At 40.3% G+C, this 18,537-nt stretch overlaps 1 protein-coding gene across 3 annotated transcripts in view; it reads left to right on the top strand.

Annotated features, from left to right (window-relative positions):
- Positions 1 to 18,537, top strand: part of BMPER (BMP binding endothelial regulator) — a 233,886-nt gene that overhangs the window by 44,450 nt on the left and 170,899 nt on the right. For all 3 annotated transcript variants that reach the window (XM_046669043.1, XM_046669041.1, XM_046669042.1), the window contains one exon: positions 14,921 to 15,003. In XM_046669043.1, the coding sequence (XP_046524999.1) occupies positions 14,921 to 15,003 (83 nt within the window). The remainder of the gene's footprint in view (positions 1 to 14,920; positions 15,004 to 18,537) is intronic.

Raw genomic sequence — 18,537 nt, forward strand, 5'->3', positions numbered from 1 at the left:
GTTCCTATACATCAAGGAGTGGAAATCTTGGGAACCACCTTAGAACTCTACCAGCCATGCTCAGAGCAGCTCTGGGATGCATGGCAGGGAGAAGTGTCTATTGAGAATGGTGCTTAGAGCTGGAAGATAGCTTATGGATCACTGCACATGGTGAGTCTTAGTGAGTGCTCACACTTGGCCAGTCCCGCTCCTCCTCTGGTTAGGTGGCCACCAAGCCCTGCAACGTCTGGATCCTACTTATCCCTCTAGCCTCCTCTTGTTTTGGACTCCTACAGGCAGGAGACTTCCTCTTGTCTCTCCCAGTGTCCTGTGCCCACTTCTTGCCAGGGGGCTTTGCACATACTGTTCCCTCTGCTTGGGCTGCTTTTCCATTTGATGTCATCACGTTAACTTTTAGTCTTTCTTCACTTTCACTTGAGGCATCACTTCTTGGCCTCCATGGCCATGGAATTAAATATCTCTCCTTCTTCACACTTGGCACAATTATGGTTTAGCATTTTGAATTTCTGTGGCTCCCACTAAATTGGAGGTCCTGTGAGGACAGGGGCTGTAGTCTTCTTAGCCATAATCATGGTGCTTAGCACACAGTAGTTGAATATATATTGGAAAAAGGGAAGTAAGAGAAAGATAGGAAAGTTGGGACCAAAATCCAGTCTTCGCAGTTCAGTACGTGTCTCATGACGTCAACTGCATGTTTAGTGTATTACTATTCAGCCATATACCTCTTAACACATCCTAATTCCTTTTTGGAATTTTGCAGGGCTGAAAAAGAGTTGAGTGAGAATTATAGGGAGAGGATAAGAGTGGACAAACAGGAATGAAAAGTGACCGAATATCTATGAACCAGTCCCAGGCTCCTGATACTTTACTATTTCTTCACTGAATTCCATAGATTAAAAACATCCTTAAAATCATGACTGCCTGTGTATTTTCATATGGTAGTAGCTGTAGTATGCTTCAGCACTAATAGACTTAGCGATAACCTAAATATAATTTTTAGTACATCTTTCATCGTATTGGGCAAAGTTACTAAGTAATATTATGCAATTGTGACTTCAGATTTCCTAGTTGCCATCATTTCGATATGATTATCTACTTCTTTTTATAATAATCATATACAACACACCTCTAATTTGGCTTTGAGTTTTCTGCAGCTGCTCTTAAAACTATTCTGTGACTGCTTATACCTGGCCCACCATGAAGAGTAAACCACCCTGCACTTTAAGATGACTCCCCACCCCCCATCTTATATTTCACTATGGGAATGAAATTACAGTGACACTTATCATCTCAAAATGTCTTGAAATCAAAACATTCTTATCTCCTTTGAGGCTTCTACTGACATTGTTTCATGGAGGCTGTCAAACTGAGAAAAATAAAGGTAGGTATTCCAGGTGGAAAGTTGGGGTGCGTCATCAGGAACTACAGGAAAGAAGTGATTTGTTCCAGAGGCCCCCAGTGTCTGCGTAGAATCTCTTTTATTTGCTGCTTAAGTTTGGCAACTCTGAAATTGAAAGTATATCTAAATGTGTGACAAATATCTATTTATGAAGGTGCATGAAAATACGTGCATCCATTTATTATTTTTAAAGTGATCGTTATGCTGCAAATATTACCATTCTTATTGGGCTTTGATCAGAGAATACTCTCTTTCAGTCTCTTCAGAAGTTGGCACAATTTTTTTTTAAGATCAAATGTTCTAGGTTCTCATTTTGAGAGGAATCTCATCTTGAGAGTTAATGTGTACTTGCCTTAGAAATCTGTCTGCTAGAGAGGCTGACAGTGAACAAGACTCATGTGATAATGAAGGTGAATAAAGAACATTGGTATGTCCCTGAACTTGAGTGCCTTCTTCACTCCAATGAGCTTATTTGCACCAGAGCCAGCTAATTATGTTTCCAGGAGCTTTGTGGTTAAAGGGCTCAAGATGTTTATTTGCAGACATGCTTGGGCATAGACTGGCCGATGTTTAACACGTGAGGCAGCCCTCTGACTACCTGAGAATTTCCAGGCATTCTCTGAACCATACCTGGGACAGGCAGAGGGATAAGAGTTAAAAATACACTTTGAGTTTTTGATATTTTGGGCTCTGGGGACTGTGGTGTGGCCACCTTGGTGAGGCTGTGAATGCAAGGGTGACAACTTCAAACCTCTAGAGGTAAGGCCACATTGAGTTGCTGAATGCAAAAGCCGGGGTAGTATTTTCAGGCATCTGGACAGGGAACTGCTGTGCCTTGGGGCTTGTGGAGTGTAGGATGCTCATAAAAACTCTCAGTCATTTGAAGAATGAAGTGAAAGTGGACAGGACATGGAACTGGATGTGGAATCAGTTCTTGACTCTGCTCATTCTAGTTACTTGATCTTGCCCAAGCCACTTTTTTCGGGGCCTTGGTTTCCTCTTCTGTGAAATGCAGAGGTTGTACTAAATTGATTTCCTCTTCTGTAAAGTGCAGGGGTCCAGAACGTGGATGTGCCTTAGAATTGCTAGGGCTGCTTGTGAAATATTCAGATGCTTAACTCCCACTCCAGACCATGTGAATCACAATTTCCAATGAGTGAGGCCCAGGCATCTGTATTATTTTTTTATTGTGTACAGTATTGCCATTTTAAAGTGTACAGTTCAAGTGGCATTCACATTGTTGTGCAATCACCATCACTATCTATTTCTAGAAATTTTTCATCATTCCAAAGTGAAACTCTATATCCACTAAGCAATAACTCCCCATTATCCCTTCCCTCCAGCCCCTGATAACCTGTATTCTAGTTTCTCTATGAATTTGCCTATTCTAGGTACCTCATATAAATGGAATCATACAATATTTGCCCTTTAGTGTCTGGCCTATTTCGCTTAACATAATGTCTTCAAGGTTCATCCATGTTGTAGTGTGTATCATGATTTCATTCCTTTTCTAGGTTGAGTAATATTTCGTTGTATGTATATACCACATTTTGTTCATGCATTCATCCATCAATGGATACTTGGGTTGTTTCCACTGGGCATCTATATTCTTAATTAGCCTCCAGCTGGTTCTGATGTTCAACAGGCTTGGGAGCCACTGGAATGAATGTTCTCCTGGCTAAATTATGAGTTCATGTATACCAAGGTTAGGAGAAGGAGGGCCAGATATAAGGTCATAACTGAAAATGTGTGACTGTTGGTATTCTTAAGTATGTTATCTAGGTATATAGAATAAATAGCATGACTTCCGATGTCAATGAAATAGCCTAAACTCTAGGCAAATGTTCATGGTCTGTTCTTAAGAAGAGAAAAGATTTCACAGACCCAATTGCCTCTAATGTTAAAACAAGTAGTTCTGTGTACAGTGGTCTACTGGAGAGCTTATCTTCCCAGCTCCGTTTTCAGTGACATCACATTGGTAGCTTGAAATCCACCGTGATGGGACTATTTACACCTTGAAAATTGGAACCTGCTACAAAATCAGGGCTTTTCTCTCTTGCAGAGCTGGTTGTTAACATTAGCAGCACACCTCTGACTACATGCCAGAAACTTGGTATTTTTTTTCTTTGTAACAAATACCACGAACAAAAGAAGTATAAGTTTAAAAGATAAGCCTTTTGTGACAAGCTGAAATTCTGAAATCTGTGGTTCCTCTCAGATTCAGGGAGCGTGGGAGACTGATAGTACAGAGCTCCCGTTAAGCACTCATCCTTCAGCTCCCTATTGGATGAGTCAGGGGCTCATTGTTGGTGGAGATTTCTCCTCATTCCTCCCAAATATGATCACGCCAATCAGTAACTGCTTTCCTTGTCAGATATTTGGGGGTCTCTTCTATAGCTTCTGCCCATAGGTTAACGTCTTTTTCAATTTTGTCCTGTTTTTAGAGAGGGTGAATTTTTCTCTTTAATGCCCTTAACTACCCATAGTTCGAATGTAGCAAAGACATCCCCCTGATTTCACGGCATGAGATCGGAGGGGCCCCAGAAGACTGTGAGGGTATGTTGGACTGCTTAATCGCACACCCGTTCTGCTGGCCACAGCTCTAAAATCATCCCAAGCACGTGAGGTTCAGCTCAAACTTTCTAGAAAAGTGCCCAGGCAAAGGAGGTGGCAGATAAGAGGAGAAAGATGGCTGCAGGAATCTACATTTTTACAGACCCCCTAGGAGTGCCCCTAGTCCTTGGACTGCTCTTTGACAAATGCCTCCCAAAAGTCTACTTGACAAACACGGGCAGACATCATCCAGCAGTGGGAGAGGCTCCTGAATGATATGTGCAGCAAGTCTGATTGTCCCATATAATTAATTTTTAAAATGACATAAACAGGGGTATGCCCAGAAGGGGTCTTTTGTAGACGTAGACAAGCTTATTCTAAAATTTATATAAAAAGGCAAAGGATCTAGAATGCTGAAACAATTTTGTAAAGTAAGAATAAAGTGGGAAGAATAGGTCCATCCAATTTCAAGACTTATGATATAGCTGCAATAGTAAAGACAGCGTGATATTGGTGGAGGGATAGGCACATAGATCAGTGGAACAGAATGGAGAACCCGGAAGTAGACTCATTCAATTATGCCCAAGTGATTTTTGACAGAGGTACCTAGGCGATTCAATGGAGGAAGACTGACCTTTCAACATACAGTGCTGGAAGAATTAGACATCTATAGGCAAAAAATAAATGTGATCTAAACCTCATATTTTATACAAAAATTAGCTCAAAATTGATCATGGACTTAAATGTGAAATGTAAAACTATAAAACACGTATAAAAAGCATGTAGGAGAAAATTTTTGTGACCTAGGGTTGGGCAAAGAGTTTTTAGATTTGATGCCAAAAGCACTGTCCATAGAAAGGAAAATTTGATAATTGGGCTTCACTAAAATAAAAAAAATTGCTGGGGCCAGCCTCGTGGCATAGTGATTAAGTTCACATTCCCTGCTTCGGTGGCCCGGGGTTCACATGTTTGGATCCTGGGTGCGGACCTAAACATCACTCATCAAGCCACTCTGTGGTGGTGTCCCACATACAAAGTGGAGGAGGATTGGCATAGATGTTAGCTCAGTGGCAATCTTCCTCAAGCAAAAAGAGGAGGATTGGCAAAAGATGTTAGCTCAGGGCCAAACTTCCTCAAGAAAAATTCCTTTTTGAAAGACCTTGTGAAGAGAACAAAAATCTAATTAGAAAATAGGGAAAATATATGAAGAGATATTTCACCAAATAGTAATGCAGATGGCTATAAAGCACATGAAAAGATATTCAATAGGAAAACGCAAATCAAAACCACAGTGAGATATCACTACTCACCTATCAAAAGGGCTAAAAAATATATAGCATGATAACACCAAATGCTGGTGAAGATGTGGAAAATTCTTGTATATTGCTGGTGAAAATGTCAAATGGTTCAGCCACTCTGTAAATTAATATGACAGTTTCTTATAGAACTAAACGTACACTTACCATAAGACCCAGCAATTGCATTCTTGGGCAATTATCTCAGTAAAAGGAAGACCTGTGTTCACTCAAAATTCTGTACACAAATGTTTGTAGTATTAGTCATAATAGGCAAAAAACTAGAAGAATCTCAGCTGTCCTTCAATGGGTGAATGGTTAAACGAACTGTGGTACATCTATACTGTGAAATATTACTCAGCAGTAGAAAGGAACAAGCTATTGATCCATGCAATAACTTGGATGGGTCTCAAAAGAATTATTCTGAGGGAATAATCTCAAAATGCTACATTCTATGATTCCATTTATAAACCATTCTTGAAGAGCAAAAATATAGAGATGGAGAGCTGATTAGTGGTTGTCTGGGCGTAGGGTTGGAGGCTGCAAGCAGAGTGAGAGTAGTTATGAATAAATAGCTTGAGAGGACCTTGTGGTGATAGTACAGTTCTGTATGTTGATTGGTTGCACAAATCTAAACATGTGATAAAACTGTATAGAAACACACACACACACACACACACACAAGAATACCTGTAAAACCAATAAAATCTGAATATGCTCTGTGGATTGCATTAATGTTAGTTTTCCGATTTTGATATTGTACTACAGTTATTATGCAAGATGGTAACATTGGAGGAGGCTGGGTGAAAGGTACATGGAACCTCTCTATATTTTTTCATCCTTTCCTGTGAATTGATAATTATTTCAAAATAAAGAGTAAAAGAAAAATGGGGTTGATGGGATATTTCTGACAATATTTTGCAATGAGCCCTAAACATCCTGTTTAATCAACCATAAAGTTTACATCTGTGTAATATGCTTCCCAAAGTATAAAAATCGTACAGGGCAATACATTAATCACACAAATGGCATTTCATATGTGTGTTGTATAGAACTCGTTTCTTTGTGTTCATCAAAGAGATTTTCACTGATGTCTTTGAAATTACTTTGGGGAAACTAAGGGTTCCATTCCTGACTTTTTGTCTGTAGCCACCATAATTTACCCTATGAGGTTGTTGGTTGTTTTGCTGCCTTCAAATAAATTTGATTTTCTCAGACTGCTACCATGCACTGCAAAATGGGAAACATGCTCCTATTTTGAAAAATGCATGAATCCAAACTTAAATGTTTGGATTTGATTTTTTTTTTTTTTTTTTTGAGGAAGCTCAGCCCTGAGCTAACATCTGCCGCCAATCCTCCTCCTTTTGCTGAGGAAGATTGGCCCTGAGCTAACTTCTGTATCCATCTTCGTCTATTTTATATGTGGGACGCCTGCCACAGCTTGACGAATGGTGCATAGATCTGTGCTTGGGATCTGACCCTGGGCTGTCCAAGCGGAGCACGCGAACTTAATAGCTGTGCCACTGGGCTGGCCCCTGGATTTGATCTTTTGATCCCTTGTTATTTGTTGCTTCATAAAGTCAGAAGGCCTAAGGCTTAGCTTGATTGGTAGCCAAAGACAAAGGTGTTTAGAACAACGTTTAAACATAAATCCGCAAAATCAGGTCTTGCCTCTTCAGCCACAAAACCTGCAGTTTACTTTATAATATGGGTTTTCAGACGTCACTGGAACATGATTCAAGTATCACTGAGAGGCAGTGTGTCATCTTCCGCAGGGATGTCATTTTCACTCCCAAAGCTACCACTTTCTGAGCTCCTTCTACGTTTCTGCAGGGACCCAAATAATGAATGGAACATGGATTTTGGAGTAAGATAAAAAAAGTAGCTGTGTGACCTAGACAAAGTAATTTAGCTTTTCCAAATCTTGGTTTCTTCATTTTTAAAAACTAGGGGTAAAATATTTTCTGTCTTAGAGTGCTTTTTATGAGAATAAAATTAAATCACATGTGAAAACCCAAGTATAATGCCTCACCTGTAATAATTAGGCCATGGTTTTCATTTCCTCTTTCTTTTTTCTTATTGGAGGATTATTTATGCAATATTTCTGAAAACATTCTTTGGAACTCATCTTTCGAAATGACCTGTAGTGACATTTCCTGCCCACATTAGAAAACCAGTCTTATGACTTCACGGGATTCACAGGACAGTCTCTCTCGGTTTTTCTCCTTTCTCCATTTTTGCTCAGTATGAGCTCAACTTAGTTCTTTCTCTTTTGCCTGTTGAGAAGCCATGAGTGTTGGCTATTTGACAACGGGGTGCTGAGGGCAGAATGGCTGCGGCAATGCTGATTCAGCCCAGGGATAGAAGCACTTCCATATTTAGAAGTGTTTATGGTAAGAAAGAGCAAATGCAGGAATGATCGGTGATGTGGTTCCTATAAAAAAGTTGTTGCAAGCATTTTCCCCCTTAATGCATTGCATATTTCCTTATCATATTAATTATATTAAAAGTTTGAAAGCATATTTTATTGAATAGAAGCCTAGTTTATTTGTTGCTCAGAGAATCTCTTTTATGACATTAACATCAATGCCGGATATTGTATGTATTATCATACTATAAAGTTACAAGATTGGTCCCATAAGCCACAATTTCGTCACTTGACAGTCTTCAATAAACACATAGACAAGAAATCCAAGTAAGCCACATGGAGACTTCGTGTTCCTTGACACTGGGGAAGTGAGTTGACCTTGCAAGTCATCTGTGCTCATCTGGTGTTTCTGTGTATTTAGGATTTTGTTCATGAAGCTGTCAAAAATTAAGTAAAATAGCTTTCCACCGTTTCTTCTTCTATTGTTGCTTATTTCATTTCAATAGTATATCTAATTAGAAAACAAACCAAAAAACCTGTGAAAAAGCATGTTGTGGCAAGGGGAACACACCACCCTGTAAGAATTCAGTACATGGGTCTGATTCTTTCTCTTGGGATTGAGGAAATAGTTTGGCTATAAAATTCCCATTAGCCAAAAATAAGCAAAATTGTATGCAGGATTCATGGTAGGTACAGCCTTGGAGAGTAATAAAAGCCTGTTTTAAATGAACTCCTAAGGACACAATTTAAGCCCTAGAATGGCTAGTTAGATTTTATGTTTATCCCTTTTGATTATACTTCCATATGTTTCTGGAGAACAGTGTCTGAAAAGTGGTTCATTAAAAAAGTCGTATGGGGCTGGAGTAATTTGGGGCTCATTGACCAAGTCTGGGGGCTGGAGGTGCCCTATCAGGTGGCCCGGAAGCAGCAAAGAATGGCAGACCTGTCTGCTCTGCTTCCCTGTAACATGTGGCATGACCTGACTTCAAAGACCCCAAGTTTGGTCTAATTTAAGTAAATATGATAGTTTGCATGCTACCCCGCCAAAAGACAAGAATAATCCAGTAATTTAGGAGGTTAGAGTAGATTTTGGAAAGAGCCACCCTCCTGAAAATTAACTTAAGATGAGGCTTGCACAGCATGGGAAGAGGGGACTGAGAAAGGTGAGAGGCTTCTCATTTCTAAGGCTCGGTAGGTGCTGGGATGCTCAAGGACTTTCCTTCATTGTCTTTAACCATAACTAGCCTTGCTATGCAGGAGTGGAGAAGGGGGTTGGTGTGAGAAGAGACAGACTTTGCTGTCTGAGTTGCTCCAGGAAAGATTTGCTATTTCTGGAGGTGGAATAGTGAATTAAACTGGTCCACTTGTCAAGAGGAGAAGACAAGAGGTCCAGGGAATGTCATCTTTTCTATGTTCTTTTTCTGTGGTTTGCAGGAATAACTGTATGTTGGTGCTTACTATTTATTGCCAGGGAAATTTAACATTTATTGCATACCTGCTACACACAAAGCAGTGTACAGGATCTGGAAACAGACATTTGAAAGGCCAAGTGTGCATGGAGAAAGAGCACAGGAGCACACCCTGAGTGGGGTGTTTCCAGAGGCTTTGATCTTGGGTTGAGTCCTGAAGGAGGCATTAGCCAGGCAAAGGAGAGCTTGGGTGGCATACGGGTCTTTGTGGGGACAATGGAAATGGAGGGAATGGATGAGATCTGGGTTTTTCCAGAAAGGACCAACATTTGCAAAGTCATAGGATGCGATCTTCTGACCATGTTTGGGGAAATTCCAAGTGCAGGGTGTCTGCAGTGTGGGAGTTTGGGAGCAGCAGATAAGAGAATGAGGAAGTGAGTCAAGGCCAGGTCTGAGAGCTGTTTGAATTTTATAGTAAAGGTCAGTGTTTTTCAATCCTGGCTGCACATTAGATTCCTCTTCTACTTCTTGCCTCCAGAGACTCTGATCTAATTGGTCTGGAGAAGTAAAGCTTGGAGGTAGGTACCAGTCTGCACCTCAGCCAGGCTGAGAAACCTCAGTCACTGAGAGAGTTCAAGTGTGTGAATGGGATAAGACCTGGGTTAGAAAGAGCACACACTGGTAGCTCTGCAGGAGGATGCTTGAAAGAGGCCCCTATCCAAGCCAGGAGAAATGGTCAGTGAGCCTTGTTATAGTCCAGGTGAGAATCAACCAGCAGCTCAGTTGAGGCAGGAGTAGAGGGAATACAATGATAATTGGAAGAGAACATCTAGAAGGTGTGTGTTGGGGGGAGTGTGGAAGAAGGAAAGTGTTGTCAGCCTGCCACAGAGAAGTCCTATAAAATAAAGACTGAGTGTCCCTTGGATTGGTCACTGAGTAGGCAGCTGTATCCCGAGGGAGTGATATTTCAGTGGGATAGTGGAGGCAGAAGCTGGATAGCCTTGCCTGAAGAACTTGAATTTGCTTTTAGAAGGACTAAAGTTTATTGTGATCAGGGAAAGGTGGATAATCCCAAGGACCTAAATGGAGTTCAGGAATGAAGGGAAAAGGCTGGAAAGGTAGGTTGAGGCCACATTGTGAGGCTCTTGGGTGCCAGAGGTTAAGTTATTGGTAACGGTAAGATCCGGTTTTCTGCTCTCAGGCTGATGTTAACATGAAAAACTAGAGAGTTAAGACTAGAAGGGTGAAACAAGGTGGAGTTAAGGCTCATTAGAAGGCCAATGCCATTTTTTATGGTCTTGATGATTTTTAACAGCTACTTTAACAACAGAATGATGGAAATGTGTGGCATTCTCTCTCCCTTGGGATAACGTGGCCACTGAAAAAGGTCACAACTAATAGAAAAATCGAGTTTTATTGCTTAATTGTGGATTCAATTTATTTGTGTTCTTCCATTTCCATTGCCAAGTGTTTTTTGAGTTGACTAGTTGACTATGCCAAGCTTCTCTACAAGGGTATGTGTTTAAAAAGAAATGCTCTGAAATTCTTTCCAACCCTGAAAATATTTAACATAAAAAAAGCCAAAATAGGGGAGCCAGTCCCGTGGCGCAGCGGTTAAGTTCGCATGTTCTGCTTCAGTGGCCCGGAGTTCGCCGGTTTGGATCTCGGTTGTGGACATGGCACCGCCTGTCAAGCCATGCTGCGGTAGGTGTCCCACGTATAAAGTAGAGGAAGATGGGCACAGATGTTAGCTCAGGGCCAGTCTTCCTCAGCAAAAAGAGGAGGATTAGTGGCAGATATTAGCTCAGGGCTAATCCCCCCACCCAAAAAAGAAAAAAAGCCAAAATACGGCCAGCCCTGGTGTCCTAGTGGTTAAGTTTGATGTGTTCTGCTTCCGTGTCCCAGGTTTGGTTCCTGGGTGCAGACCTACACTACTCGTCTGTCAGATGCCATGCTGTTGTGGCAGCTCACATACAAAAAGCAGAAGATTGGCAACAAATGTTAGCTCAGGGTGAATCTTCCTTAGCACACACGCGCACACACACACACACACACACACACACACACAAAAGCGAAAATACATACACAAGTAAAGTGTGGCCAATCTAGGCTTGTTTTCATATTATTTTACATGTAAAGAAGAATTTGGAGCTGTGTGTGGCGGTTTAGATCAGGGTTTCTCAAACTTGGCACAACTGACATTTTGAGCTGGTTGATTTGTAGTGTTTAATAGCATCTCTGACCTCTACCCATAAGATGCTTCTAGCACCCTTGTCCCAGAGTTGTGACAACCACAAATGTCTCCTAACATTTCCAAAAGCCTCCTGGGTGGGGGATGGGGGATAGGTGAAATCACCCTAGATTGAGAACTACTGGTTTAAATATATTCTAGGGATTTTACGAAAAAATAATCCCTTCCCATGGGCAGTACAGATGATTTTATTGAAGCATGTAGAATCTGAAAAGCTTTTTATCACCAGAAGAAAACTAATGAACGTTTATAAATTCCTGTGTTGAAAGTTTATTTAAAAATTTTTTTTTACAAAGGAAAAGCTACTTTCCTGGTTGCCTAACTGTTCAACCGTCTACCCCACTTCCCCATTCTTTCATTCAGTTCCTGGATCTGTTATCATTTAATTTACAGGGACAGTGTTGGCTTTTCTCCTGGACTGTTAAGTCCTCAACGTAAAGGATATTATGAATTAGAAAGTGCCCAAATAGTACAGCCAGTTTAGATCTGGACGTGAAAATGTGGATTTCACTCAGGAACTGGATTCTGATGTTAGTTTCACACCTAATGCCTTCTAACTCGGCGCAAGTCGCTTTCATATTTCTGTGCAAATTTTCTCATCTGTAAAGTGGAGATAATTTCTATTCTCTCTAAGTTTGCTTCTCGTTCTAAACATCGAAGATGGAAATATTTTGACTGTTTCTTTGGGTGGTTCTCCCTCCCCGTCACACATCCCCCAAGACAGTGCAACCCAAAATGTGCTCTGCAGAGCACCAGTGATCCATAGACTATGAAGTTAGGCTGCAGTGAGATGAGTACAGAAACAGAGAGTAAGCAAAAATGTTTCTTACAATTCAACAGAGTAATTCTTTGAGTGTTGCATATCATAATAAAAAATTGGGCTTATATTTTGTCTTAATGTTTTAAATTTAATTTTGCTAATAATTCATGTTTATTATATTGTGTGAAAGTATCAGTCCACATTGGATTGGAAGAATAAAAACAAAACAAGCTGGCGTTTCACTAGACGTAGTTTGAGAAGGACTGCCTCAGTGTGGGGTGGAAGGTTTTCTTTGCCTCTCTTTCTACCCTGGCTAAGAAGAGATATTTAGTATATTCTTCCTCTGAGATTTCAATAAAAAGAAGGACAAGATATTGCCTATCTGCCCTATTAACAGCATAAAGTTGGTGGTGAATAAAATTTCTTATAAAGAAATTTGCCTTACAGAAAATAAGAAGTAATTCTGGAGTGAATATGAGGTTCTCTTTGGTTGTATGTATATGGGTCTTCATCAAGTCTTGCATTAAGTGTTTTGCATTAAGATGACATGTTTATCTTAGAACATGAACCCAAAAAGAGCAGTGAAAATGGCCATTTTAGAACTATCTTCTCTCCGAGAATCCCTTACATATGAAATCTATTAGAGTACTCAGTATACGGAAGTCTCCATAACAGACTGATGCTGATGAGGGTAGGTGAAGAAGGAAAATGTGGGGATTATACTCACTAAAGAGATTAACACAGATGTTTTTGAGTCTATTTTGTCATACAGAGTCATCCAACATTTGGGAAAACACATTATATGGACTCAGGTGTAGCAGACTGACATGGCGACAAGGGCAGTTAGGCAAGGAAGTGCTTTGTAATTTGACCTTGGTCTTTATGTATTAAGCTATGGTGGTGGGGCCACACTTCCAACTGACAGTTACATGAATCAGAAGACACTGCTGGGTTCCCTGTACCATGGACCACTTGTTCCAATACCTTTTATCCCATATTGAGTGGAATAATCCAGAGGGGCCTGTCCTACTGCTGGGAACCCTTTGCCTGTGCCCTGGCATTGTTTAGGAACAGTCTCTGCCTGCAGTTCCTGCCTGGTCTGTATGGGTTTTGTAGTCCCCTTCTTCCTCCAAAGTAAAAAAGGCAAGCTCTTTGCCTGCCCTATTAGCCGCATAAAATCACCCTTTCTTTCAGGTTTTTTTTTAATCCAGAGGATGAAAATATATAACATATTTGGAAACTCCCCTAGCAGACTTGGCAGGCGTTTCATATTTACTTGGACTTAACAGGAATTGGATTTGGTCCTCTGATTTCCCCGCCTCCACCTCTCGGAACAAGTTATTTATTATCCAAGTGAGTCTGTGTTAGTGGATCAGACATGCACATGGCACGTCTATTGTGAGTGCGTTTGTTCAGTAAGATTTATGAGAGCCCAAATTGTTCTATATTGGTTTTCATTGTTGAAAATTTACTGTATTCATTCTTGGTTTGGCATAAGTATTTGTAGTGGGCTAGAGGTTCCTGTGGTTGAACATTTTATCTTTGTAACACTTCATGCAAAGGAAATTAAAAAATATACAGTGAAAGCATTTCCCTAATATGTTTCTAATCAGCTGTGTACTTCAGTAATTCGATTTGTAGGAACTAGAGAAAAAAGTGTTACCAAGCTCTCTTCAATCATTCGTAATTCTCTGGGAATCAGATCATGGTTCCAAATTTGTGAAAATCTCTATTGAAATTTTCTTAAGTGCTTTATTATTCTGTTTATATACTTTTTTTTTTAATGATCACAGCAGTATCTAAAAGAACTCAGGGAAGGCGGTGGGTCTACCCTCTGTATCTTGGACAAGAAAAACTGATGCGAATCGAGGTTGACTGGCTTGCCAGAAGTCAATCATTGGTACAGAGAGCCCTTTTATTTCTGCATTATCCCATGTGTGTGTTCCTGCTTCTATGCTCTTTGGGCTAAGCAATTGGACTATAATTGGTAAATCCCTTTGCCTGGGGGGTTCATAATAATCTAATATGAGGTGACTAGAGGCGTAGCCAGGTGCATCGTCCCCAAAAGTACAACGCACAGGGTGGAGGGTGTTATTTGGACAAATTAAATCAAGATCTTTGCACCATTATTTCTTTGGCTCTTTCTACAGGGACTTACGCTAATTGGCTTGTTTCCTCTTTTGAGGATCTCCGGCCTTTGACTTCTGTTTTTGCCAATCAGTGAGCATGACTTTTGTGTTGGCTAATGAATTAACCTGTGATCATGCATATATCGATGGTTTCAGATTCCCTTAATCTAATTCACTATCTAAAAGTAAAATCAAAGCGAAATGTGAAAATCATAGCTCCCGGAGCTGGGAGGCAAGATTTGGACTGTTTTATCTGGTGAAGACAGTAACTTGTCAAGAGTCTTAGATGGGCATAGAATTTTGCAATCTTTTCCTATATTTTAATTTTCTGCTTTTATTTCCTACCATGTTTTAAATTTCCCTCTTGACCCTCAGCAATTTTATGTTCATTGAGTCTTAAGTAAAATCCCCTTTCCTAGTGATGTTTTTAGCTGTTGTCCTCCTCATACTTCACTAGGCATAAATAAAGTCACACGGTTATGCATTTTGGCCCAAATAGTTAATCAATCCATGGTTTTCCATTTGAAAATATAGTCCATGAGGTTAATCTTCTCAGTAGTCAAAGAATTAATGTGAGTGAAAGCCAAGTAGGTATTTAGAAGGCTTAGTGGTGTTTTGGGGAAAATAGCCAAGGACCATGATGGTTCTTGGGATCGCTAATCCTGGCTTAGAAGACATAATTTCCTTTGCTCTAAAGATAAAGGAAACCTACATTCATTCTTGACCTTTCTTCCTGCTTCTGTGTTTCCTGTCTAGGTTGTACCTATGAAGGAAATACCTATAACAGCTCATTCAAATGGCAGAGTCCTGCAGAGCCCTGTGTCCTGCGTCAGTGCCAGGTAAAGTCCATTGTAAAGGAATCGGTCAAGTCTTCCTCAGAAGTTCCTCTCAGACAACACAGAACAAAACCAAAGAAAAAGAAAAAGGCAAAACAGAAGTGAGAAATAAATGAAAAATGAACTGTATCCTTGTACATATTTGTTGTGACGTTCACCATAACAGGACAGGTACAGGATAGATATTGTATAGGATTTGCTTCCAGAAAAACACAGTGGAATTGTGCACCATTGTCAAATTGGGCCTGGAAAAACTCCGGGAAGATGCATATGTCCTTGGGGAAAATTCATGTCTTCCTGTGAGTCACCTTTGAGCCAAACAGAAATTCCTGTTAGCAGAAAGAGGTTATTGTTAGAGGATATATGTTTTCCTTCTTTGATTTAGAAACAGTTTGAACTGATGCCAATCTGTAAACTGTATTAAATCAAAGCAATTAATATGCTGTAACCTCAATGATTTCAACCCAACGAATTCTAGAACTACCAGTTCAGCTCCTGAGGAGCCCGCCATGGCTGTGCTTGCTGGACTCTGAAACGATCACTGACTCCACATGGTTCTAATCGTTACAGGTGTTAAACCCAGCAAGGTGAACCAAAAGGGAAATAAGGACTCTAAATGTTCAAACTCCCTCTCTTATGGCTACAGAAATACTCTGTGAAAAAAATAATGCTCATCTAAATTTGTCATCTAAATTATGTCATCTAAATTTGACGTAATTTAAGAATTCTTTTCTGTAGAGAAGAAGCTAATAAATCGTTTTACCCCTAGCCCATTTCACTATCCAAGGATATGCTTTTGCATTTAAAGGAGAAAGAAAAGTGAGTATAATAATAATCTTATCTCAAGTAGATTGATATTTAGTTTATTGAAATCGGAATTTTATTTGGTCACAGTCTTTTTACATGCCCACAATGGGCGTATTCACTCGTAAGATCTTCAGTTATTTATTCAGCTAAATATTCAGGTTTTTTCTGTAGCAAACCTAAATTGTTTGTGAAAATAAGGAGTAGCTAGAAGAAATGTAAATAATAGATTAATAGAATGAATAAAGATCTGTTGAATTTTTACTCCAGGTTTTAGATTCAATCAGCTCCACAGAACAAGGGGATGAGAGCCATGAGTTTTAATAGCATCAAAAGTCCACATTCATCCTAAAATTTGCACCACCCCACCCCCACCTGCTTCTTGACCAGCGAAAGTTCCATTCTTTGACAGGGCCACTCTGAAAGTCATGGTTACATTGTCTTTTTTTTTGAGGAAGATTAGCCCTGAGCTAACATCCACCACCAATCCTCCTCTTTTTGCTAAGGAAGACTGGCTCTGAGCTAACATCCGTGCCCATCTTCCTCTATTTTATATGTAGGACGCCTGCCACAGCACGGCTTGATGAGTGATGTGTAGGTCCCCACCTGGGATCTGAACAGGGGAACCCCGGGCCACCCAAGCAGAATGTGAGAACTTGACTGCTGTGCCATGGGGCCCACCTCTATATTATCTTTTAATCAAGAAAGCTACATACCTTTTGGAGTGTCTATAACATTTTTATACAACAGTCAGAGGTCTTGAAGGTCCTCAGGTTGCATGGGCCAATAGTGAATTTTGCTACCTTTGGCTGAAGGCTTGTTTAAACTAAATGAAAACTGTTATCTGGGAGGGAATATTTTGTTGACTGAATAACACATTAAGCCATTATCAGTTGTTAAAACTGAAACTCCTATTGCCTATCATCCTAGCCACCAAACAGGACTCAGAGAGAATGATGCAGGAATATCGAATTGTTATTGGAAGAGATTTTAAAGGCGAATAGCCCCGGGAGTCAGGAAATGCTGAACCGCAGAATAGAACACAGAAAGGGGACGATACCGGCCAAAGATGAACTTTGCCTTTTAACTTTCCTTCTTTTTAAAAACTTTGCCTAAGCCCCGCTAGCTAGTTTAAAAATATCATTTCATTCACTAACCATAAAAACAAACCTCTGTTAAGGTATTTACAAAAGGCTGCTCCTCTGTTCCGGTGGCACCTTCCGCTCCTGCTTACTTTCTTCTTTCTTTAGGGGAGGAGACCTCATCTATGAATGCAGGAAATGACCATTTACTGGTACCTGTGGGGGAAGTTGTCGTTTAAGGCCCTCCTCTGCGGAATGACACAATTGCAACCTCTCTCTCCAAGCCTTTCTCTTCTCAGGGCACAGAATCAGTAACAGAGCAGAGAGTGCAGTGTAGCGAGTAAAATATGGGCTCTGCCACTCACATCCCTTGTTATTTAACCTCTGGACCTCACTTTCATCCCCCATGAAACGAGGGTAGTACTATTTCACAGGGTGGTTGTAAGCAATAAGAGAAAGTGTCATTAAAAACGCTTCTGGTGGGCTGGCGCGGTGGCACAGTGGTTAAGTGCCCACATTCTGCTTCTCGCTGGCCCGGGGTTCGCCGGTTTGGATCCCAAGTGCGGACATGGCACCTCTCGGCAAGCCATGCTGTGGTAGGCATCCCACATATAAAGTAGAGGAAGATGGGCACGGATGTTAGCTCAGGGCCAGTCTTCCTCAGCAAAAAGAGGAGGATTGGCAGCAGTTAGCTCAGGGCTAATCTTCCTCAAAAAAAAAAACAAGCAATTCTGGTAAAGCCTGCATGTACTGGGTACAACTAGGTACCAGACAGATCACAGCTAGTCTAATGAACTGATTTATTTCCATTTAAGTTGAATTCCAGTTTATTTCTTACATCCTCCTACAGGAGTTCTGATGGTGAAAAATTTACCTTTATTTTCTACTTTTAGTTTCTTACTGAAAGAGGAAAATCGAAAGATCAGAGACAGGAAATTCATGCTGGGAACTAACCTCAATCCTCCATCTGGATTGCAGATACTAAAGGGAAATTGATCTTGAGCCATAGCGTTTGCATTGCTTTGGTTATATAACTAAAGCCTGGTTCCTTTTTTGACGTCGTATATTGCCTGTATTTTGGCAGTTGTTTTTTTTCTTTCTTTCCCAAGTACGATATAGACCACAACAAATTCCACTGGTAATGGAAGGCTTGGGCCTGATAGATATGAAGACATTTAGGCTATAACCTTCCTTGTTGGACTGAGATGATATGGTAGCACACAGATGAAGAAAATTATCTGGTTGTCAAATTGTTACATGTTTTTTAGCTTGTGCTACCTCTCGTCTCAAAACAAAATTAGACAAATAAAGACACACACAAATTTATTTGTAAAGTGGGTAGAGAATATGGATAAAATTCTTCAAAGCCCAAGTCTGAAAGTTAATTTTAAAAACGTTTCAATTGACATCAGAATATTCAAGTCCCAAGATCAGTTTGCAAACGAGTCCCTTGATTTCCTTCTGAAGATTAAAGTGTCTATTTTGACATATATAATATGGACTTTAAAATATTGTTATCTAACCTCTTCATTTGATGCTAGAGAGCCAGGCTGTCTGTGAGGCAGAGTGAAATTCCCATGATTGCAAAGGTGGTCTAGTTATTTCTAGAAGGGAGATGAGGACTTAGGTCTCCAGATGCCAGTCTGAGCTA

Source organism: Equus quagga, chromosome 8 (assembly GCF_021613505.1).
Source record: "Equus quagga isolate Etosha38 chromosome 8, UCLA_HA_Equagga_1.0, whole genome shotgun sequence".
Lineage (NCBI taxonomy): Eukaryota > Metazoa > Chordata > Mammalia > Perissodactyla > Equidae > Equus > Equus quagga.